Below are 25523 nucleotides of genomic sequence, written 5' to 3'. Positions count from 1 at the left end.
ATGGGACATGGACTGTCTAAAAATACGGCAGATATTGCTGGGAGAAGGGAGACAGAGCTCATAGAGAGGATAGAGGCTGCCTGGATGGCAGGGAAAGAAAAGAAAATGTCTATTTGTTTAACCTGTGCAGCCAGTGTGTTGAATGACTTGCTGAATATTAAAGTTAATCTGTTGGAAAAGAACTGTAACTCTGACATGTTTTGTGGAGCTCGGGAACGTGGAGCCGGAGTGACAGAACTTGAGATGATCTTGACAGGGAATGTAAATATATTGCTGCACACGCTGCGCATGCTGTAGAAGGGACATTGTATTTTATCTGTGGGGCGCCAAGGTGTGGGAACACTACAGCTCGTTGCCATGACTACCACCCTGGCCGCCTTACATAAACTCTCATCTATATTTTTTAAATTAAATGTGTGTATGTAATGTAGTGTGAGTGTAGTAATATACTCTCTGGCATCCAGTATTGTTCTGCTTCACTTCTTACTGAAATTCTAACTAGCCAGAACACTATGTTCTCTGTGTGAGCTAGAAGTCTCTTTTACAGCTTATGTCTAAGGAGCCTCGTTCTGACACAACATAGGCTTACATAGTACAAGTCACTTTCGGGTCACACAGCGCAAGATGATCTGGAGACTGTTTTCAAAGGTGTGAGATCACTGAGAACCAGAACAGAACGGCAATGGACACCGGACAGAACAGCAGTAAATGAGTATATTAACACACTCACAGTACATTACATGCACATATACATACATATAATAAATACAAATTCTGATGGGAGTGCTTCTTTAACCAATGTCTATAACTTTTCAGAATTTTACATCTCAAAAATATCTGCAGCATATGAACATGCTTCAATGCAATGCACTATAATCCTTATAAGTATATGTACTAAATACAATTATATACTTACTACAATTACATATGGTATGCTATAATCAAAAGCGACATGACTCTCACATATTGTGCAAAACTCCTGGATACATGATGTGCTACAATTTACTATGATATACCCCCTCCTCGCTAAACTTAGCCCATATTTTAAAAAGTTGGTAGAGCCGGTGGCCTAAGAATGTTTGAAAAGCCAAAAGTCCCAACATTTTGCACACCAATAAGTTGCACAAATAATGTGTGCTATTTCATGCAGCTTTAATGCAAAATTCTAGTGAAAACTAATGTATCAGGGGCCTAAATATATCTCACGCTCATTATCATAAATGTTCTTCAAAGGCTGCCGATTTATTATTAAATGTCCCAATGGAAATGAGTTTCTATTTTTCATCTTGCAATCTCTAAAATGTGTGTCTGCGTAGTGACCTGCAGAGAAATGACCGTTCATGTCAGTAGCAGATTTCTTTTCCATGGAAGGCCCCATTTGAGCAACCTCGATAGACGCTTTACCCCTTTTGTTTATAGATGTACAATAAGGAGTCTAGGAGCAATCAGTGTGGAGAATGCATAAAGGCCATGGCTAACATTTTTACATTTCACTTTATTTTCTGAGATGCAGCTGCTTTAACCTAGTCAGCTGCCCCTTTCCAACTTCCCCGCTCTTATCCTTTTTCCCCTGGTGCCTTTGTAATGGAAATGCAACACAGAATAAGAGGATCTTGGTGTACAATCTTTCACCTCTCAGCATGTACAGCATGCAGCACACAGCTGTCATGGTAATGACAAGCTTGGTACAGCCGGATAATTGGGTACTTGAAGGAGATTCATAAGGCAATATGTTGGAAAGTTGTGCGTTATGCCGTGAGGCAGAAGGAAAAAGGGCATCAGACTGAATTTGGATGATAATTTAGAATCTTGTTATACAATGAAGATGACATCTCCTTCACTTATAGTGCTGACAATATATATAGTGTCTTGACATATAGGAATTTTTGTGTCTAAATTATTGCAGACAATCCTGAAAATAAAACAAAGTTAAGATAAAAAGAGCAAAATGAAGGCTCCTAAAGTCAAGAACAAAAAATACCCAACTTTTTCAATACCTGGAAAATAGTTGTAGCATGTTAATAAGTTTACACTTCAAGCAACAAGTAGAGTTTTTATACAAGAGACAAACAAACTCAAGCCTCTCGAGTAAAAGCCATGACGCATTTCACGCCTATAAAACATCAAACCGCTTCTAAATATGAAAGATAGTTTTACCAAGTAAATAAATTTACACTCCAAACCAGAAGCTGAGATCAGAGTCATGAAATGCATAAGAATATTATGTGCAAGGTGTCATCATCTTTCTTTCATTAGTTATTTAGTGCACTAAGTGGAATATCATCTTCCAGTTCTGTCTGTCACTAGGAAATTGAGTTGATTCCTTAGAGGGAGGTTTTCATGTTTTCATTTTTCTATTTTGGAAAGAAAATAATTTTAGGAGGAGATAGGTTTATTTTGCTGGGAGAGAAGTTACAATATAGGCAAAAGAGACATAAATCAATGTTTGCTATATGTACAAGTCCCTAATAAATTGTTTGACGATGCTGTGCTTTATCTGCTGCTGCATAAACATTGCCAACAGGCATGAGCCTAAAGTAATAGGATGTCCAAAAACTAGTTACCATTAGCGTTGAGCATTCCGATACCGCAAGTATCGGGTATCGGCCGATATTCGCTGTATCGGAATTCCGATACCGACATCCGATATTTTTTCAATATCGGGCATCGGAATCGGAAGTTCAAAGTTGATTGACAGCCGAAATGACGTCATCATGATGCGCGGTGTGTGCGCATCATGATGCGCCGTCATTTCGGGCCTTCCGGGGGTCTCTGCCGGCCTGCCGGGGGGCTGTGCGGACTTCCCGGGGTCTGTACCGGCCTGCCGGGGGCCTGTGCCGGCCTGCCGGTGGTCTGTGCACCCTGTGGGGGTCTGTACCGGCCTGCCGGGGGGCTGTGCCGGCCTGCCGGGAGGCTGTGCTGATGTCCGGGGGTCTGTGCAGGCATCGTCCGATGGGACTACAAGTCCCATCTGGCGATGCCTGCTACCATGACAGTGATTGACACATTAGCCAATGATGGGACAGTAGTAGTCCCATCATCCGGCTAATGTGGTAAATGTTAAAAAAAAAAAAAATACTACATACATACTACATACATACTACATGCATGCTACATACATACTACATGCTACATACATACCACATATATACTACATGCATGCTACATACATACTACATGCTACATACATACTACATGCATGCTACATACATACTACATGCTACATACATACTACATACATACTACATGCATGCTACATACATACTACATGCTACATACATACTAAATATATACTACATGCATGCTACATACATACTACATGCTACATACATACTACATACATACTACATGCATGCTACATACATACTACATACATACTACATGCATGCTACATACATACTACATGCTACATACATACTACATATATACTACATGCATGCTACATACATACTACATGCTACATACATACCACATATATACTACATACATACTACATGCATGCTACATACATACTACATGCTGCATACATACTACATATATACTACATGCATGCTACATACATACTACATGCTACATACATACCACATATATACTACATACATACTACATGCATGCTACATACATACTACATATATACTACATGCATGCTACATACATACTACATGCTACATACATACTACATGCTACATACATACTACATACATACTACATGCATGCTACATATATACTACATGCTACATACATACTACATACATGCTACATACATACTACATACATACATACTACATGCATGCTACATACAATACATTCATACAATACATACATAGACATACAGTACATATAACATAGAGTAACATACTTACCAATACTTGTCACATTGTTCTCCGAAGCCATTGTCTTCTACGGAATAAATATTAACATAACAAACCACAAAAATACTCACCCATGATCTGAAGCAGTCCACGAGTGTGTCCCACGACGATCTTGGGTAGAGAACTGCAGCATCAGCTGATGCTGCCGCTCTCTACGGGCTGCAGGAATCCAATGACGGAAGGTAGGTATCCTTCCGCACTGTATTCCTCCACCACTTAAAAAAAAAAAGTCCCTAGTCTCACTTTATGGTAAAAGCTGATGCTGCAGTTCTCTACCCAAGATCATCGTGGGACACACTCGTGGACTGCTTCGGATCATGGGTGAGTATTTTTGTGGTTTGTTATGTTAATATTTATTCCGTAGAAGACAATGGCTTCGGGGAACAATGTGACAAGTATTGGTAAGTATGTTACTCTATGTTATATGTACTGTATGTCTATGTATGTATTGTATGAATGTATTGTATGTAGCATGCATGTAGTATGTATGTAGTATGTATGTAGCATGTATGTAGTATGTATGTAGCATGTAGTATGTATGTAGCATGCATGTAGTATGTATGTAGTATGTATGTAGCATGTAGTATGTATGTAGCATGCATGTAGTATATATGTAGTATGTATGTAGTATATATGTAGCATGTAGTATGTATGTAGCATGCATGTAGTATGTATGTAGTATGTATGTAGCATGTAGTATGTATGTAGCATGCATGTAGTATGTATGTAGTATGTATGTAGCATGTAGTATGTATGTAGCATGCATGCATGTAGTATATATGTAGTATGTATGTAGCATGTAGTATGTATGTAGCATGTAGTATGTATGTAGCATGCATGTAGTATATATGTAGTATGTATGTAGTATATATGTAGCATGTAGTATGTATGTAGCATGCATGTAGTATGTATGTAGTATGTATGTAGCATGTAGTATGTATGTAGCATGCATGTAGTATATATGTAGTAGGTATGTAGTATGTATGTAGCATGCATGTAGTATGTATGTAGTATGTATGTAGCATGTAGTATGTATGTAGCATGCATGTAGTATATATGTAGTATGTATGTAGTATGTATGTAGCATGCATGTAGTATGTATGTAGTATGTATGTAGCATGTAGTATGTATGTAGCATGCATGTAGTATATATGTAGTATGTATGTAGTATATATGTAGCATGTAGTATGTATGTAGCATGCATGTAGTATGTATGTAGTATGTATGTAGCATGTAGCATGTATGTAGCATGCATGTAGTATATATGTAGTATGTATGTAGTATGTATGTAGCATGTAGTATGTATGTAGCATGCATGCAGTATGTATGTAGCATGCATGTAGTATATATGCAGTATGTATGTAGTATGTATGTAGCATGTAGCATGTATGTAACATGCATGCAGTATGTATGTAGCATGCATGTAGTATATATGTAGTATGTATGTAGTATGTATGTAGCATGTAGTATATATGTAGTATGTATGTAGCATGTATGTAGCATGCATGTAGTATGTATGTAGCATGTAGTATGTATGTAGCATGCATGCAGTATGTATGTAGCATGCATGTAGTATATATGTAGTATGTATGTAGTATGTATGTAGCATGTAGTATGTATGTAGCATGCATGCAGTATGTATGTAGCATGCATGTAGTATATATGTAGTATGTATGTAGTATGTATGTAGCATGTAGTATGTATGTAGCATGCATGTAGTATGTATGTAGCATGCATGCAGTATGTATGTAGCATGCATGTAGTATATATGTAGTATGTATGTAGTATGTATGTAGCATGTAGTATGTATGATGCATATATGTAGTATGTATGTAGTATGTATGTAGCATGTAGTATGTATGATGCATATATGTAGTATGTATGTAGTATGTATGTAGCATGTAGTATGTATGTAGCATGCATGTATTATGTATGTAGTATGTATGTAGCATGTATGTAGCATGCATGTAGTATATATGTAGCATGTAGTATGTATGTAGCATGCATGTAGTATGTATGTAGCATGCATGTAGTATGTATGTAGCATGCATGTAGTATATATGTAGTATGTATGTAGTATGTATGTAGCATGTAGTATGTATGTAGCATGCATGTAGTATATATGTACTATGTATGTAGCATGTAGTATGTATGTAGCATGCATGTAGTATGTATGTATGTAGTATTTTTTTTTTTTTTTACATTTAACACATTAGCCGGATGATGGGACTACTACTGTCCCATCATTGGCTAATGTGTCAATCACTGTCATGGTAGCAGGCATCGCCCGATGGGACTTGTAGTCCCATCGGACGATGCCTGAACAGACCCCCGGACATCAGCACAGCCCCCCGGCAGGCCGGCACAGCCCCCCGGCAGGCCGGTACAGACCCCCACAGGGTGCACAGACCACCAGCAGGCCGGCACAGCCCCCCGGCAGGCCGTTACAGACCCCGGGCAGTCCGCACAGCCCACCGGCAGGCCGGCACAGACCCCCGGCAGGCCAGCAGAGACCCCCGGAAGGCCCGTACAGACCCCCGAGAGGCTGTACAAGGGCAGGAAAGGGTTTTTCCAATTCCGATACCGGAAGTCTCATAGACTTGAATGGGACTTCCGGTATCGGCATCGGCGATACCGATACTTTTTTTAAAGATCGGCCAATCCATTCCGATCCGATATTTTGAAGTATCGGACGGTATCGCTCAACTCTAGTTACCATATATACTCTTGTATAAACTGAGTTTTTCAGCCCCCTCGGCTTATACACAAGTCATGATCCCAGAAGACGGCAGGGGACGGTGGAATGGAGGAGCAGAGCATCACAGGAGGCAGGAGACAGCAGCTGCGGCTAAAGCCTGTGCCCGCTGCTAAAGAGAAATGAATATTCACTACACTGGCAATGAATATTCATTTCTCTTATAGCACGTACAGTTACAGTCGCAGCCTCCGGCTTCCAGCAGCGGCAGGGCTATCAAGGGTGCACACTACTTAAGAGTTATGAATATTCACCTCTCTCCACTCCAATAGGTGTGGAGAGAGATGAATATTCATTCCCTTAATGAGCGGGTACACGTGATCACCCAGCCGCAGGAGCTTCTGGCACCGAAACAAGATGCTGCGAGGGCGTGCAGGGAAGGTAAGTAGGATTTTTTTATGCTTTTATCATGGTGTCCACGCATACAAGGATAGGGATGAGGACCCACACATACAAGGATAAGGATGAGGAGCCTTGCAGACAAGGATGGGAATAAGGAGCCATGCAGGAAAGGTTGGGGATAAGGAGCCATGCAGACAAGGATGGGGATGAGAAACCATGCATGCAAGGATGGGGATAAGGAGCCATGCAGACAAGGATGGGGGATAAGGAGCCATGCAGACAAGGATGGGAATAAGGAGCCATGCAGACAAGGATGGGAATAAGGAGCCATGCAGACAAGGATCGGAATAAGGAGCCATGCAGATAAGGAAGGGGATGAGGGACCATGCATACCAGGATAGGGATGAGGGGACAATGCTCGAGTCATTAAGTTTTCCCAGTTTTTTGTGGCAAAATTAGGATTCACCTGCGGGTTTTTCCGCGCGGAACCACAGGTAAAACCACAGTTAAAGTGACCTGCGGTTTTCCTGTGGCTTGGCCTGCGGTTTCACACCTCTACTATGTTAAAGGTGTGAAACCGCAGCGGAATCCACAGAAACAATTGACTTGCTGCAGTTTATAAACTGCAGAAAAACCGCAGCGTGTGCACAGCGGTTTTTAAAACCCATAGGGTGACATGGTACTGTAACATATCTGCGGAACTGCTGCAGTTCCGCAGGGCCAAAAATGCTGCGGAACCACAGCAGAATCCGCAGCCTTAGTCTGTGTAGAGTTAACAGTTATAAGACAACCCAGAAGGGGAGAAGTTACATGGGCACAGGAAGTTAGAGAAGAGATAAGAAGTGTTATTGTTTAGAAGGTCACAAGTTGGAGAGTGTGTTAGCGGCAGAAGAATCGAAGGGTTAGAATGTTCTAGAAGAGTTCTACAGCAACTAAGCACCTAAACGGCTGGAGTACAGAGGTAGAAGGAGAAGTAACAAGAAGGGTCCTTTCCACAATTTTTGTATACCTGTCACAGCAATTAAACAGATCTGAGGGAGGCGTAATTCCCCAGGGCAGCCAGTAAGGAGTGGGCTATGGAACAATATGGAATCTGGTCCCATGAGTTTAGAAAGTGCTACCCAGATCAGAAAGGGACACAGGGTGCTCATTACAGTGGAGGATAAAGAAGCTGAAGGCCAGGCAGAAAGCTTAGAAGAACTCTTTCACTCTTGAATTGAAAATATCACCATAAATAGCAAAAATGCCATTTATGCCATATAACCAAAATGTCGTAAACAACTAGAAATAAGTATGAGCCTCTACCTAATGCGGAGGAAATGTACAAGAAGCATCATGCAGTAAAGAAATTTATAACTATCTAAAACAGATCCTGGTCTCACCATTTCGTTGCTTATCATCAAGGTCCCCATGCCATCATACCACTTTTGGCCTGAAAAGGAGTATGGAGCAAATTCCCAGAATGCACACACACTCAAGGATACCGCAACAGGGTGTTTAGGACTGCAGAGCAAACCTTGCAGCAACAGGTTCCTTACAGTTAGCACTCTTGCTTTGTAACAACATTTTATCTTCTTGTTTCCATTCCTCTGGCTTCTCTGTTTCCTCCTACACATTCAAACAGGGAATTTAGATTGTTAGCCCCAATAGGGACATCAGTGATGTTAAGAAAGAGCACTCCACAGTCTGATCATAGCCAAATATCAAAAACATGAAATGATGATAAAAGAACCGAATTTCTTCACCAAAGATATCAATTTGATAAGTATTAAAGTGCCAATAAAGTCATGTCATTACTTTACCTAAAATTGTGATGTTCTTTTTAACATTGGACAAACCATTGACCAATTTCAGCTTAGGTGGCAAATGATACTTTTTGTACCAAGTTATCCCAATGCAGTGTTATCTAGGTTAAAGGTAAACTTTGCTAATTCTGTATACCCTGATAAAATGCATAGAAGAACAACACGAGCAGTTTATATAACTTTAATTATTATTGTCATTGTACATATTGATGAGAAAACTCAGATGTTAGCTATGATTGGTTCTAAAATACTGAAGATATTTTCTACGAAGGCTTTAAATGATGACATAATGGCCACAGTTAACATACATTAAGGAAACTGCAAGCAGTGGTGGACAATTATTCTAAACTGTGTAAGGTTATCTCTGTCAATGCATATTAAGTAGAGATGATCAAATTTATTGGACTGCAATTATACGTTCCACCTATTTTACAATATTTCACATTCTCCAGAATACTGTATGTATTTTTTTGTAAATTGCTCCTCTTGAATTCAGAAAAATGGTGGCCAGCTGTGGTTGTCACATTGCGGAAGTGTAGAAGACCAGGCAAATGGTTAGATAAAGCAATAATTCTCACTTCACCGCTCATCTGTAGCATCGTTCCAGTAGCTCACCTTACAGTCCTACGTGCCTCTTCATTTCCCCTCCCTTCACCACATGAATTTTCTTCGGCCTATTCTTTCCAGACCAGGACTTTTAGCACTACTCGACCAGTGACATCCGTGCATGGTGCACTTCGTACGGCATTACGACATATGTCAGCCAAGTAACAACACAGTGTGCTGTCCTGGCTTGGAGTGAAGAAGTGGCCAAAAACTGAGGGAAAAAATGTCATGGAGGACTGGATTGCAAACCAAGGCAATAGTGGGACTGGGGAAGTGAGGATTAACATTTTTAATTTATTTTTTTTACATCCTAAGTTTATTATGATCTGGGGTCTGCAAGGACCACAAAGCATAAGAAGGAACATTTGATTCTCAGAGAATGACTTCCCTGCAAATTGAATTTCCCTGTAAAATTTTCATGATTTTCAGTATTCGAACCTCAGCAGATCCTCTTATCTGTAATATTAAGACATTAACTACATTACATACTGTAAATTTCAAGAAACTGAGTTACACTTGGTAACATACTTCTATGTAAAGTAAACCAAAAAGTCACTCTCTGGAAATCCCTTTTGATTTTAGTTCTTTTAGTTCCTCGGATACAATGGTCATACTATTTATCATAATTATGATTTTTAATTAAAATTCAATCCTAAACATATTGATATGGCTTTATTTTGCTAGGGTGACAGGAAGTTAGTGATCTGACAACAATCTATTTGAGTAGGTCTATGTAATCTCCCTGGTACGCATGGCAGGTTTTGAGCTAATAGAAAATTGATTTTTGTTTGTATTTTCGGAATAGTAGATGGCACATTTTTATAGTACTCCCAGGCTCCATATAGCTTGGCTGGCACTTGCTACAGCTTTATCTTAAAACAGGCAACTCTGAAGCTCTGAGTCCTTAAAAAAACAACAACAATATTATTGTTTAAATGAAGATGGTAAATTTGATTTGGCGTTGCTAAATTGAAATCTCTGATTAAATTACATCTCTGGATAATAAATTAATTGAAAGGGAATTTTACTCAGGGAGAGCCATCACCACGCAGCCTGGAGGCATAAATAAAGGTTATCTGATTGATGAAGAAGATAACTTGGATGTGAGTTTGCGGATGTGTATTGTTAATGTGTTTCTACACAATTGTTTCCAACTAAAGTAAATGCCTTGAACTGTGCAGGTCCAGAGCAATGCATCTACCTTGGTTTTCATTTAAAATTGTCACGCAATTGTCTTTTTTGCTGTTGATCTCATAGAACTTTAACAAGATCCTTGGGATTGTTGTTCTCTTCATTACTCATTGTATTACAGTCCTGACATGTCCTGTACGCCTCATTGGTCTGCTTTCTTCCCAGAGTGCTGCCTATCTGTTAGCAACAACTACTGCTACGATAAGCCTCTACAGACAACTCATGTCTTCTTTGTTTACTTGTGCTACTGGCTGTACAGTTGTGTATAAGGCATCCTTGCTACATTTCAATGTAGAAAGAATCTGGTGCTTTTAGGTAGGTGAGAAATGATGCTATTTATTTGTGTCATCTAGTCCACAGTGTATAATGTGTGACGTTTCAGTCTGTTCTAGACCTTCATCAGACATACACTATTCTCGTTGATTTGGGTGAATGTCATCATTGCAGCATGATGCACAGTGGCGTAACTAGAGTCCGACTGGCCCTGGTGTGATATTTGGACCTGCTCCCACTTGCATGGTCCCCTGTGGCATTCTAGAATCTATAAAAACATGTGCAATCGTCTCCATGTAATAATGTCTCCTGTCTTGTCTCCTTCCTGTAAAAATGTCCCTCTCCTATCCCCTTCCTGAATTAATGTCCTCCATCCTGGGCTGCTTCCTTTAACCCCTTCACCCCCAAGGGTGGTTTGCACGTTCATGACCGGGCCAATTTTTACAATTCTGACCACTGTACCTTTATGAGGTCATAACTCTGGAACGCTTCCATGGATCCCGGTGATTCTGACATTGTTTTCTGATGACATATTGTACTTCATGTTAGTGGTAAAATTTCATTCAAATAACTTGCGTTAATTTGTGAGTAAAACTGAAATTTGGCGAAAATTTTGAAAATTTCGCAATTTTCCAACTTTTAATTTCTATGCCCTTAAATCACAGAGATATGGCACCCAAAATACTTGATAACTAACATTTCCCACATGTTTACTTTACATCAGCACAATTTTGGAACCAAAATTTTTTTTTGTTAGGAAGTTATAAGGGTTAAAAGTTGACCAGCGATTTCTCATTTTTACAACACCATTTTATTTTTACGGACCACATCACATTTGAAGCCACTTTGAGGGGTCTATATGATAGAAAATACCCAAAAGTGACACCATTCTAAAAACTGCACCCCTTAAGGTGCTCAAAACCACATTCAAGAAGTTTATTAACCCTTTAGGTGCGTCACAGGAATTTTTTTGAATATTTAAAAAAAAATGAACATCTAACTTTTTTTCACAAAAAAAATATTTCAGGTTCAATTTTTTTTATTTTACCAAGGGTAACAGGAGAAATTGGACTGCAAAAGTTATTGTGCAATTTGTCCTGAGTACGCTGATACCTGATATGTGGGGGGGAACGACTGTTTCGGCGCATGGCAGAGCTCAGAATGGAAGGAGCGCCGTTTGACTTTTTCAATGCAAAATTGTCTGGAATTCAGATCGGACACCATGTCACGTTTGGAGAGTCCCTGATGTACCTAAACAGTGGAAACCCCCTACAAGTGACCCCATTTTGGAAGCTAGACCCCCCCAAGGAACTTATCTAGATATGTTGTGAGAACTTTGAACCCACAAGGGCTTTACAGAAGTTTATAACGTACAGCGGTACAATTAAAAAATCATATTTTTTCCACAAAAATGATCTTTTCACCCCAATTTTTATTTTCCCAAGGGTAACAGGACCCTAAAAGTTATTGTGCAATTTGTCCTGAGTACGCTGATACCCCACATGTGGGGGTAAACCACTATTTGGGCGCATGGCAGAGCTCGGAAGGGAAGCAGCGCCATTTGACGTTTTTGGCTGGAATTGAGATCGGACATCATGTCGCGATTGGAAACCCCTGATGTACCACAACAGTGGAAACCCCCCACAAATGACAGCATTTTGGAAACTAGACCCCCTAAGGAACTTATCTAGATGTGTGGTGAGAACTTTGAACCCCCAAGGGCTTCACAGAAGTTTATAACATAAAGCCGTACAATTAAAATATCATATTTTTTCCACCAAAATGATCGTTTCACCCTCAATTCTTATTTTTCCAAGGGTAACAGGACCCTAAAAGTTATTGTGCAATTTGTCCTGAGTACGCTGATACCCCACATGTGGGGGTAAACCACTATTTGGGCGCATGGCAGAGCTTGGAAGGGAAGCAGCGCCATTTGACGTTTTTGGCTGGAATTGATATCGGACACCATGTCGTGATTGGAAAACCCCTGATGTACCTAAACAGTGGAAACCCCCCCCACAAATGACACCATTTTGTAAACTAGACCCCCCAAGGAACTTACCTAGATGTGTGGTGAGCACTTTGAACCCCCCAGTCCTTCACAGAAGTTTATAATGCCCGGGCGTGAAAATAAAAAATTCGTATTTTTTCCACAAACATGATCTTTTAGTCACCATTTTTTTATTTTCCCAAGGGTACCAGGAGAAATTGGACCCCAAAAGTTGTTGTCCAATTTGTCCTGAGTATGCTGATACCCCATATGTGGGAGAAAACTACTGTATGGGCACACGTCGGGGCTCGGAAGGGAAGTAGTGACGTTTTGGAGTGCAGACTTTGATGGAATGGTCTGCGGGTGTCATGTTGCCTTTGGAGAGCCCCTAATGTACCTAAACAGTGGAAACCCCCCACAAATGACCCCATTTTGAAAACTAGACCCCTAAGGAACTTATCTAGATGTGAGGTGAGCACTTTGAACCCCCAAGGGCTTCACAGAAGTTTATAATGCCCGGGCATGAAAATAAAAAAATCGTATTTTTTCCACAAACATGATCAATTAGTCCCCAATTTTTTTATTTTCCCAAGGGTAACAGGAGAAAATGAACCCCAAAAGTTGTTGTCCAATTTGTCCTGAGTACGCTGACGTGCCTTATGTGGGAGAAAACTACTGTATGGACACACGTCAGGGCTCGGAAGGGAAGTAGTGACGTTTTGGAGTGCAGACTTTGATGGAATGGTCTGCGGGTGTCATGTTGCCTTTGGAGAGCCCCTAATGTACCTAAACAGTGGAAACCCCCCACAAATGACCCCATTTTGAAAACTAGACCCCCTAAGGAACTTATCTAGATGTGAGGTGAGCACTTTGATCCCCCAAGGGCTTCACAGAAGTTTATAATGCCCGGGCATGAAAATAAAAAAATCGTATTTTTTCCACAAACATGATCAATTAGTCCCCAATTTTTTTATTTTCCCAAGGGTAACAGGAGAAATTGAACCCCAAAAGTTGTTGTCCAATTTGTCCCGAGTACGCTGATGCCCCATATGTGGGAGAAAACTACTGTATGGACACACGTCGGGGCTCCGAAGGGAAGTAGTGACGTTTTGGAATGCAGACTTTGGGGGAATGTTCTGCGGGTGTCATGTTGCCTTTGGAGAGCCCCTAATGTACTTAAACAGTGGAAACCCCCCACAAATGACCCCATTTTGGAAATGAGACCCCCTAAGGAACTTATCTAGATGTGTGGTGAGCACTTTGAACCCCCAAGGGCTTCACAGAAGTTTATAATGCCCGGGCATGAAAATAAAAAAATTGTATTTTTTCCACAAACATGATCAATTAGTCCCCAATTTTTTCATTTTCCCAAGGGTAACAGGAGAAATTGGACCCCAAAAGTTGTTGTCCAATTTGTCATGAGTACGCTGACACCCCATATGTGGGAGAAAACTACTGTATGGACACACGTCGGGGCTCGGAAGGGAAGCAGTGACGTTTTGGAATGCAGTCTTTGATGGAATGGTCTGCGGGTGTCATGTGCGTTTGGAGAGCCCCTGATGTACCTAAACTATTGAAACTCCCCACAAGTGACCCCATTTTGGACACTAGACCCCCCATGGAACTTATCTAGATGTGTGGTGAGCACTTTGAACCCCCAAGTGCTTCACAGAAGTTTATAACGCTCGGACGTGAAAATAAAAAAATCATTTTTTTCCACAAAAATGATATTTTTGCCCCCAATTTTTTATTTTCCTAAGGGTAACAGGAGAAATTGGACCCCAAAAATTGTTTTGCAATTTGTCCTGAGTAGGCTGATACCCTACATGTGGGGATAAAACACTGTTTGGGCGCATGTCAGAGCTTGGAAGGGAAGGAGCACCATTTGACTTTTTCAACTCAGAATTGGCTGGAATTGAAATCAGACGCCATGTTGCATTTGGAGAGCCCCTGATGTGCCCAAACAGTGGAAACCCCCAATTCTAACTCCAACCCGAACCCCAACACACCCCTAACCCTAATCTCAGCCCTAACCCTAGCCCTAACCCTAGCCCTAACCCTAGCCCTAGCCCTAACCCTAACCCTAACCCTAACCCTAGCCCTAACCCTAACCGTAATGGAAAAAAATACATTTTTTTTATTTTATTATTTTTCCCTAGCTAAGGGGGTGATAACGGGGGGTTTGATTTACTATTTATGGCAGTTTTTATGTTTGGCGGTTGTCGCACGCTAAAAGACGCTTTTTATTGTAAAAATAGTTTTTGCATCACCACATATTGAGAGCTATAATTTTTCCGTATTTTGACCCACCGAGTCATGTGAGGTCTTATTTTTTGCGGGACGAGTTGACGTTTTTACTGGTACCATTTTTGGGCGCGTGACATTTTTTGATCGCTTTTTATTCTGATTTTTGGGACGCAGAATGAACAAAAAACCAGCGTTTCATGAATTTCTTTTGGGGGGGGTGCGTTTACACCGTTCCGCGTGCGGTAAAATTGATAGAGCGGTTTTATTCTTTGGGTCAGTACGGTTACAGCGATACCTCATTTAGGTCTTTTTTTATGTTTTGTCGGTTTTATGCAATGAAAACTATTTTATATAATAAATAATTATTTTTGCATCGCTTTATTCTGCGAGCTATAACTTTTATATTTTTTCGCTGATGATGCTGTGTGATGGCTCGTTTTTTGCGGGACAACATGACGTTTTCAGCGGTACCATGGATATTTATATGCGTCTTTTTGATCACGCGTTATTACACTTTTTGTTTGGCGGCATGATAATAAATCATTATTTTTTGCTTCGTTTTTTATTTCTATTTTTTAAGGGGTTCGCTAAAGAGGTTAACTAATGGGACAGTTTTATAGGGCGGGTCGTTATGTACGCGGCGATACCTAATATGTGTACTTTTATTGTTTTGGGTTTTTTTTATTTTCAAAAAATGGATTTATTTGAGGGAATATTTTTTTTTTTTTTGTAATTTATTTGGCGATTTTTTTTAAATTATTTTAACACTTTTTTTTATTTTTTTTTACTTTATTAAATAGTCCCAGGTGGGACATCACTGTTCTGTGACAGATCGCTGATCTGTCACATCACAGATCACTGTGACAGATCAGCGATCTGTCACAGGCAGTGCACAAGGCTTCCTCATGCCTGCGCTTTGCAGGCACTGAGGAAGCCAGCTTCCTGCAGGCCCCCAAATGCCCCCATCGCCATCTTGGATTTGGGGGCCTGCAGGAAAGGACCCACGGCAGCAGCGCTGCACATTGCGTTGCCGTTGGGGGCTCAGGGAAGCACGGAGGGAGCCCCCTCCCTGCCGATGCTTCCCTTTAACCCCCGGTACACCGCGATCATGTTTGATCGCGGTGTGCAAGGGGTTAACGTGTTGGGGGCGGTCCGTGACCGCCCCTGACACATTGTGCCAGGTGTCAGCTGTGATAATCAGCTGACACTCGGCCGCGATTAGCGGCGCTCACCATGTGGGCGCCGCTGATCGCGGTAGATGTACTATCCCGTCCATGGGCATAGGGGCCCGGGTCCCATGGACGGGATAGTACGTCTGATGTCAGGAAGGGGTTAATAATACCCCCCATCCTATAACAATGCCCCCCATCCTGGGCCCTTCCTGGTATAATGTCCCCCATTCTGGGCCCCTTCCTGGTATAATGTTGTGCAACCTCGGTTACTTCATGGTATAAAGTCCTCCATCATGGGCCTTTCCTGGTATAATATTCTCATCCTGGGCACCTTCCAGTAATAATGTCCATCTCCTGGTCCATTCCTGTAATAATACCCCCTCCATCCAGTGACCCATCATCCTATAACAATGTCCTCCATTGGGAGCCTCTTTTAAGTATAATGTCCACCATCCTGGGCCTCTTCCAGCAATAATGTACCTCGCTCTTTTCCAGCACATTTTAAAAATAAATAAACATTTATTCTTACCTTTTCACACTCCCATGATATGTGATGTCCTCTTTTATAGCTGGCAGCTGAGTTCAGTGTTCTGATACGGGCAGAGCATGACATCACTTCCATGCACCACCAAGCCAGTACCTGCTGCCAACCTCTGATTGTCTGGTGGAGGGTATTACAGTTCAGGTGAACCTGCGGGTCTCTATGCCTTAATTCTTTTCAGCTGAATGTGGGTCCGAGGATATACATTCAGGTGAAATAGGCACAAGTGTTGGTGGGCCCCGCTCAAGCGCCCTGGTAATGCACAAATGACGTTGTGCCAGCTAACTTATGAACAGTCACAATGAGGATCCCAAAAGATAGATTCATGAGCCTTACGTCCAGCAGCCAAAGACTACTGACCTAGCAAGTGGAACAGCAATCCGTAAATCGATCTGCCCAACTCTAGATATTATGCTATCTGTGCCACCATATATGCATGTATATATGTAACTATATTACTTGTCGTATATATTTATCTAATACACTGTATTTTACTTTACTATTATAGTGCATGTCTGACAAAGGTCTGGAACAGACCCAAAACGTCACACATTATACACTGTATTAGATGGCACAAATTAATAGCATAATTTTTCACCTACCAAAGAGAGACATAATTTTTTCACCTACCAAGGACATAATAGTAATAAAAAAGGGGTAGATGTGTAAAAATTATGAAACCAACTATGATCATGCACATTTAGATATTAAGGTATGTCACATACTTTGTTTTGTCCTAACACAGGACCTAAAAAGGCAGTGCATGACACTAAGAATCCCTCTTTTGTCCTCTTTGAATCCATGTGTCAAGCATCACCTCCTCATGCCCTGCATTAAATTTAACACATTTCTGCCTGGAGTATTCCATTAACTCTCTATCAAGCCATAAACAGTTAGATATGTTGGATATGACATATTTAGGTCTATTTAAATCTTTCCCTGCTTTTCAAAGAAAAGAGAAGCTTCCTATTTTCTGACCAGAATTGCTGGACCTGAAATAACAAGCATGTTTCACCTATTTTGTCCCCCCTATTTCTTAGTAGACTGTAAGCTTGTGAGCAGGGCCCTCACTCCTAATGTATCTGTTTAAACTGTCTTACCTTGTATTGAAATTATTGTCTGTATGCAGGGCCGGATTAAGGTTGGTGGGGGCCCCTGGGCAGAAAATCTGGTGGGGGCCCCCATATCATTAACATTTTAGCCATAACAGTAGAGCGCGAACTGTAGCACTTAGATGTACAATCTAATCTTATCCTCTTGTTCTGCCACATTTCCACCACCACCATCATTGCATTCTCACCCACCACCCCATCATTGCCCTCTCGACCATCACCCCATCATTGTCTTCTCCCCATCACTGCCTTCTCCATCACCCCATCACTGCTTTCTCCCCATCACTCCCATCATTGCCTGCTCCATCACCCCATCACTCCCATCATTGTCTGCTCCATCACCCCCATCATTGCCTGCTCCATCACGCCATCACTCCCATCATTGCCTTCTCCATCACCCCATCACTGCGTTCTCCATCACCCCATCACTGCCTTCCCCCATCACTCCCATCATTGCCTGCTCCATCACTCCCATCATTGCCTGCTCCATCACCCCATCATTGCCTGCTCCATCACCCCATCATTGCCTGCTCCATCACCCCCATCATTGTCTGCTCCATCACCCCATCATTGTCTGCTCCATCACCCCATAATTGCCTGCTCCATCACCCCATCACTCCCATCATTGCCTTCTCCATCACCCCATCACTGCGTTCTCCATCACCCCATCACTGCCTTCCCCATCACTCCCATCATTGCCTGCTCCATCACCCCCATCATTTTCTGCTCCATCACCCCATCACTGCCTGCTCCATCACCCCATCACTGCCTGCTCCATCACCCCCATCACTGCCTGCTCCATCACCCCCATCATTGTCTGCTCCATCACCCCATCACTGCCTGCTCCATCACCCCATCACTGCCTGCTCCATCACCCCCATCACTGCCTGCTCCATCACCCCCATCATTGCCTGCTCCATCACCCCATAACTCCCATCATTGTCTGCTCCATCACCCCATCACTGCCTGCTCCATCACCCCATCACTGCCTTCTCCATCACCCCCATCATTGTCTGCTCCATCACCCCATCACTGCCTGCTCCATCACCCCATCACTGCCTGCTCCATCACCCGGCCCCATCACTGCCTGCTCCATCACCCCCATCATTGCCTGCTCCTTCACCCCATCACTGCCTTCTAGACCATCACTCCCATGTCCCATCACTGCCTCTGCCTGCTTCATCATACACACAGATATACACACACACAGACACAGACATACATACATACATACATACACTGATACACACATACATACACACACAAGACACCACCTCTCTCCTCTCACCTGTCCTCCGCAGCATCGCCAGCGCTTCCTCCCTCACACAGCAGCGGCCGCTGAATGATGACGTGTGAAAACAGGAAGCGCGGCCTCCGGGCAGGAAGCAGGACGGACCCTTGCCGGTCGCTCCGTTCCTGCTATTCACTGATGGCGTCTAATATTTATCCTCGCGCTGCGTTGGCGGTCGCTGCCCAGTGGTGGGGGCCCCCTTAGAAGCTCTTGTGGTGTGTATATATGTCCGAGAGACTCCCAAAAGAAGGGAGAGATCTACAGGTCTCCAGGAGAAGCTGACATAACCCTGATTCCCTCATGTGCTTACCTATCTCCATGTTTGCATGACCAATAGATCCACCACAGCCAACATTGTCCTATCTGATGAAGAGCAGTGTCCAGACATTGGGAGTAGAGGGAAACCCAAGAATGGGAAGTGAATACTGGAATGTCTGATTTAAGCTCTGTAAGGCTGGTTTCACATTTGCATTTTTTAGCGCTGGAAAAAAACGCACACCTGCGCATGCGTTTTTCCCCTATATTTAACATGGGTGCGCATACCTGTGCGCTGGTAAGCGCATGTATGCGATTTTCATGCGCTGCGTTTTTTTGGGGTGTGCGTTGGGATTTTCCAGACGCAGCATGTTGCATTTTTTGGCCCTGCAAAAAAGCGCATGCGCACATATGCGCATGTTTTGCGCTAAAAATGGCCATTATAGCCTATGGATGCGCATATGTGCGCACTGGCATGCTCATGTATGCGTTTTTTTGCATATGCGTTTTTTTTTTAAACCATGGAATTTAGGGGTTTGGGTTAGAGTTAGGGTTAGTTAAGGGGGTTTAGGGTTAGGGTTATGGTCAGGGTCAGGGTTAGGGTTGGGGTTTGGGTCAGGGTTAGGGTTAAGTATGGTTTTGTTAAGGATTAGGGTCATGGTTAGGGTCAGGATTAGGGTTAAGTATGGTTTTGTTAAGGGTTAGGGTCAGGGTTAGGGTTAGGGTTAGGGTTAGGGTCAGGGTTAGGGTTAGGGTTAGGGTTAGGGTCAGGGTTAGGGTCAGGATTAGGGTTAAGTATGGTTTTGTTAAGGATTAGGGTCATGGTTAGGGTCAGGATTAGGGTTAAGTATGGTTTTGTTAAGGGTTAGGGTCAGGGTTAGGGTTAGGGTCAGGGTTAGGGTCAGGATTAGGGTTAAGTATGGTTTTGTTAAGGATTAGGGTCAGGGTTAGGGTCAGGATTAGGGTTAGTATGGTTTTGTTAAGGGTTAGGGTCAGGGTTAGGGTTAGGGTTAGGGTTAGGGTCAGGGTCAGGATTAGGGTTAAGTATGGTTTGGTTAAGGGTTAGGGTCAGGGTCAGGGTTAGGGTTAGGGTTAGGGTCAGGGTTAGGGTTAAGTATGGTTTTGTTAAGGGTTAGGGTCAGGGTTAGGGTTAGGGTCAGGGTTAGGGTTAGGGTTAGGGTTAGGGTTAGGGTTAGGGTCAGGGTTAGGGTTAGGGTTAGGGTTAGTTAGGGTTTAGGGTTTGGGTTAGGGTTAAGTATGATTTGGTTAAGGGTTAGGGTCAGGGTTAGGGTTAGGGTCAGGGTTAGGGTTAGGGTTAGGGTCAGGGTTAGGGTTAGTAAAGTCATGGTTTGGGTAGTGTGAGGGGCCACCTAAAAATGTTGGAAAAAAACGCAAACGCGGTAAAAACGCGCTAAAAACGCATACAAACGCATAAAAACGCTGCGTTTTTTTCATGCATGCTCATAAAAATGCTTGAAAAAAACGCAGCAGTTGTATGCTTATGTATGCGTTTTTCAATGCGTTTTTTTGCGGGAAAAACGCGCTGCAAAAAAAAGCAAGTGTGAAACTAGCCTAAGGGATCTGAAGTATCATTATGTATTTATAAGCAGGGGGATTCTGGTCTGAGGCCTGTAGACAGGGGTCCTGGTCTGGGTCTCTATCCAAGGAGAGTTTGGTGTGTGGTCTGTGTAAAGGTTTGTGTCTGAACATTAATTGTTTACGGGATATTTTGTGCTTTCTGTATTAAATTTGTGGTATACCAAAGGAGGAAGTATGTATAATTTGTAAATCGAAAGCCATAGGCAGGTAAGTCCTTTATAAATGGGTGGGAAATAAGGGAAAAATTTTGCATGATGTGCTAGGTAAGCTACTTTATTTACTCTATTTGGATGCTCCATAACATCCATTCTCGAAAGTTGGCAAGCATGATAAACAGTGTCTACATTCAGGGGAAATGTGGTATCTTCACCTGCAAAATATTTGCTATAGTGATAACTTTTGCCTTTTTATTCAAACCCAAACCTAACTCTGATCCAATGGTTTATGATGATTCCATAATTAGTATTGACTTTTTAACCATAATATCAGTTGAAGTTCAGTTATCTATCATCTCATTTTTTGCCTTCATTGGTAGGATTGTAGGGTAAATCTGTTGAAGCTATGTTTTTTTCTAATCTTACCAACTTTGTTTTGTTATAGCATGCTTATTCTCAATTTAGAGCTATCCTCAGGGTCTGAACCCTGGAACTCCCACCAAAGAGCCCCATAAGAATGGAACATTGATAAACCATGCACATCTGCCCTCGATTTATTCTTATGGGAGTCCCGGAGACCAGCAGAGTGCAGCGCTTGGCTATCTGTGGTGGTCCCATTCAGAATGAATGGAACAGCAGTCCTCATGATTGACCACTGCTTCAATCACATGGGGCTTTTCAGAGCCTAGGTTTTTGGGATTGGGGGGACCGAGTGGTCAGACCTTCAGCTATGCTCTACCTTATGGATAAGGGATATTAATATTAAAAAACAAATGAAATGTCACTGCTTAATGTAAGCAAAGTTGAAGGAAATGCAGGAGCAATATACTTTTGTATTCATTCTGAAATATTTCCTTGAAAGATTTAGATGACATATATTAACTTCATAATTATGTACCTAATTCCATAAAAAAAATCCATTAAGAAATATCACACCGACAATGTAGACAAGATTCCTCCTTCTGCTAAAGAGCCTGCATTGTCTTAGACAGTAGATTCAAGTAAAATACTGAGGGAACAAGGTCTTATGTGTGCAATTATGTCTCTCCACTGGGATCACAAAGCTGATGACAAGGTTACTAAGTCGCTTTGCTTTGCTGAGCTGGCACATTCATTAAAAGGAAAGTGGACAGCTCTGGAGGCCTCTAAAATGTGCTGATGATTTTCATCACAAGTAAATACAGATTTAGAGGCTGACAAGTATGACAAAAAGTAATAATGGAATCAGGAAAAGATTACGACTTCATGACAGGTCGCAGTGAATAGAGCTCCACTGCTGGGACATAGAGTACATGGCGGCAATAGTAAATAAGAGGAATGAATAATATTTTAGCATATTTATATAACTGCTTTTAATCATAAATTTAGTATCAATTTATTTTAAATTTCATTATATATTGAGCAAAATATTTGACCTCTAAAGGTCAAAACCAAGGAAAAATCCTGCTGTGTGTGGGACGCCTGTCTATCCCACATATGTCTTTTATGGCCAGGTTTACAAACTGCAGCAAATACTGAAAAGGAGTACTGAACATAGGCATAGGCTTGTTATTATTGTTTAAAGGGTTTGTACAGGATTTTACAAAAAATGGCTAAGGTTAGGAAATATTCCTAAAGTAATAAAATAGGCACTATTAACCCCTTAACGACCGCCGATACGCCTTTTAGCGGCGGTAATTAAGGGTACTTAAACCACAGCGCCGTTAATTCACGGCGCTGTGATTTAAGTGAATAGCGCCCCCCAGTGTCGGATTTTCTCCAGGGTCTCAGCTGCCAGGGGTAGCCGAGACCCCAGAGAACATGAATCGGTCGGTTTTTACCGACCCCCGCTTTTGCGATCGCCGTTATTAACCCTATAACGGCGACCGCAAAAAAAAAAAAAGCAGCGATTTTACATTTAATTTCTCTTTCCTCTGATGTGATCGCACATCAGAGGATAGAGAAATAGGGTCCCCGATCCCCCCGGTCCCCTCCCGGTACCTCTCCCTTGTCCTCCGTCCCCTCCCGGTGGTCCCGCGCCCGCCGGCGTCATCCGATGGGCGCCGCCATCTTGAAAATGGCGGGCGCATGCACAGTGCGCCCGCCGGGAATCTGCTGGCTCCGGCTGGCAGATTCCATTCATTATTTTGATCACTATGATAAACGATCATAGTGATCAAAATAATAAAAATAGTACATAACCCCCCCGTTTATCACCCCCTTATATAGGCACACATAATGAAATAAAAAAAATATTTTTTTTTTCAGTTTTCCATAAGGGTTAGGGTTAGGCTAGGGTTAGGGTTAGGGTTAGGCTAGGGTTAGGGTTAGGCTAGGGTTAGGCTAGGGTTAGGCTTGGGTTAGGGTTAGGCTAGGGTTAGGGTTAGGCTAGGGTTAGGGTTAGGCTAGGGTTAGGGTTAGGCTAGGGTTAGGCTAGGGTTAGGGTTAGGCTAGGGTTAGGGTTAGGCTAGGGTTAGGCTAGGGTTAGGGTTAGGCTAGGGTTAGGGTTAGGCTAGGGTTAGGGTTAGGGTTAGGCTAGGGTTAGAGTTAGGCTAGGGTTAGGGTTAGGCTAGGGTTAGGGTTAGGCTAGGGTTAGGGTTAGGCTAGGGTTAGGCTAGGGTTAGGGCTAGGCTAGGGTTAGGGCTAGGCTAGGGTTGGGCTAGGGTTAAGGGTTAGGGTTGGGCTAGGGTTAGGGTTGGGCTAGGGTTAAGGGTTAGGGTTGGGCTAGGGTTAGGGTTGGGCTAGGGTTAGGGCTAGGGTTGGGCTAGGGTTGGGCTAGGGTTAGGGCGAACTAGGATTAGGGTTAGGATTAGGGATTAGGGTTGGGATTAGGGTTAGGGGTGTGTTGGGGTTAGGGTTGGAGCAAGAATTGAGGGGTTTCCACTATTTACCAACTTTGGGGGTCTAAAAATTGGGGTCTAAAAAATCACTTTTGTGGAAATAAAAAAGACTTTTTATTTTCACGGCTCTGCGTTTATAAACTTCTGTGACGCGCTTGGGGGTTCAAAGTGCTCACCACACATCTAGATAAGTTCCTTAGGGGGTCTAATTTCCAAAATGGGGTCACTTGTGGGGGGTTTCCACTGTTTAGGCCCATCAGGGGCTCTCCAAACGCAACATGATGCCCGCAGACCATTCCATCAAAGTCTGCATTCCAAAATGGCACTCCTTCCCTTCCGAGCTCTCCCATGCGCCCAAACAGTGGTTCCCCCCCACATATGGGGTATCAGTGTACTCAGGACAAATCGCATAATAACTGTGGGGGTATGATTTCTCCTGTTACCCTTGTAAAAATAAAAATTTGGGCGCGAAAAGATCATTTTTGTGGAAAAAAATGGATTTCTTATTTTCACGGCTCTACGTTATAAACTTCTGTGAAGCACTTGAAGGTTCAAAGTGCTCACCACACATCTAGATAAGTTCCTTCATGGGTCTAGTTTCCATAATGGAGTCACTTGTTGGGGGTTTCCACTGTTTAGGCCCATCAGGGGCTCTGCAAACGCAACATGATGCCCGCAGACCATTCCATCAAAGTCTGCATTCCAAAATGTCACTCCTTCCCTTCCGAGCTCTCCCATGCGCCCAAACAGTGGTTCCTCCCCACATATGGGGTATCAGCGTACTCAGGACAAATCGCATAATAACTGTGGGGGTATGATTTCTCCTGTTACCCTTGTAAAAATAAAAATTTGGGGGTGAAAAGATCATTTTTGTGGAAAAAAAATGGATTTCTTATTTTCACGGCTCTACGTTATAAACTTCTGTGAAGCACTTGAAGGTTCAAAGTGCTCACCACACATCTAGATAAGTTCCTTAATGGGTCTAGTTTCCAAAATGGAGTCACTTGTTGGGGGTTTCCACTGTTTAGGCCCATCAGGGGCTCTGCAAACGCAACATGATGCCCGCAGACCATTCCATCAAAGTCTGCATTCCAAAATGGCACTCCTTCCCTTCCAAGCTCTCCCATGCACCCAAACAGTGGTTCCTCCCCACATATGGGGTATCAGCGTACTCAGGACAAATCGCATAATAACTGTGGGGGTATGATTTCTCCTGTTACCCTTGTAAAAATAAAAATTTGGGGGCGAAAAGATCATTTTTGTGGAAAAAAAAATGGATTTCTTATTTTCACGGCTCTACGTTATAAACTTCTGTGAAGCACTTGAAGGTTCAAAGTGCTCACCACACATCTAGATAAGTTCCTTAATGGGTCTAGTTTCCAAAATGGGGTCACTTGTTGGAGTTTTCCACTGTTTAGGCACATTAAGGGCTCTCCGAACGCAACATGGCATCCGATCTTAATTCCAGCCAATTCTGCGTTGAAAAAGTCAAACGGTG

At 42.4% G+C, this 25523-nt stretch overlaps 1 protein-coding gene across 1 annotated transcript; it reads left to right on the top strand.

The window, feature by feature from the left end:
- Positions 1-23438, top strand: LOC141089595 (uncharacterized). Its single transcript, XM_073576109.1, has 3 exons — positions 1-261; positions 18022-19650; positions 21030-23438. The coding sequence occupies exons 1-2, from the start codon at positions 1-3 to the stop codon at positions 19045-19047; spliced, it is 1287 nt and encodes a 428-aa protein (XP_073432210.1). The 3' UTR covers positions 19048-19650; positions 21030-23438.
- Positions 23439-25523: the final 2085 nt, after the last annotated feature.

The sequence above is a fragment of the Dendrobates tinctorius genome, unplaced genomic scaffold (assembly GCF_039654945.1).
Source record: "Dendrobates tinctorius isolate UK_male_01 unplaced genomic scaffold, ASM3965494v1 ptg000046l, whole genome shotgun sequence".
Classification (NCBI taxonomy): Eukaryota; Metazoa; Chordata; class Amphibia; order Anura; family Dendrobatidae; genus Dendrobates; species Dendrobates tinctorius.
This window is presented reverse-complemented; position numbering and strand designations above follow the sequence as displayed.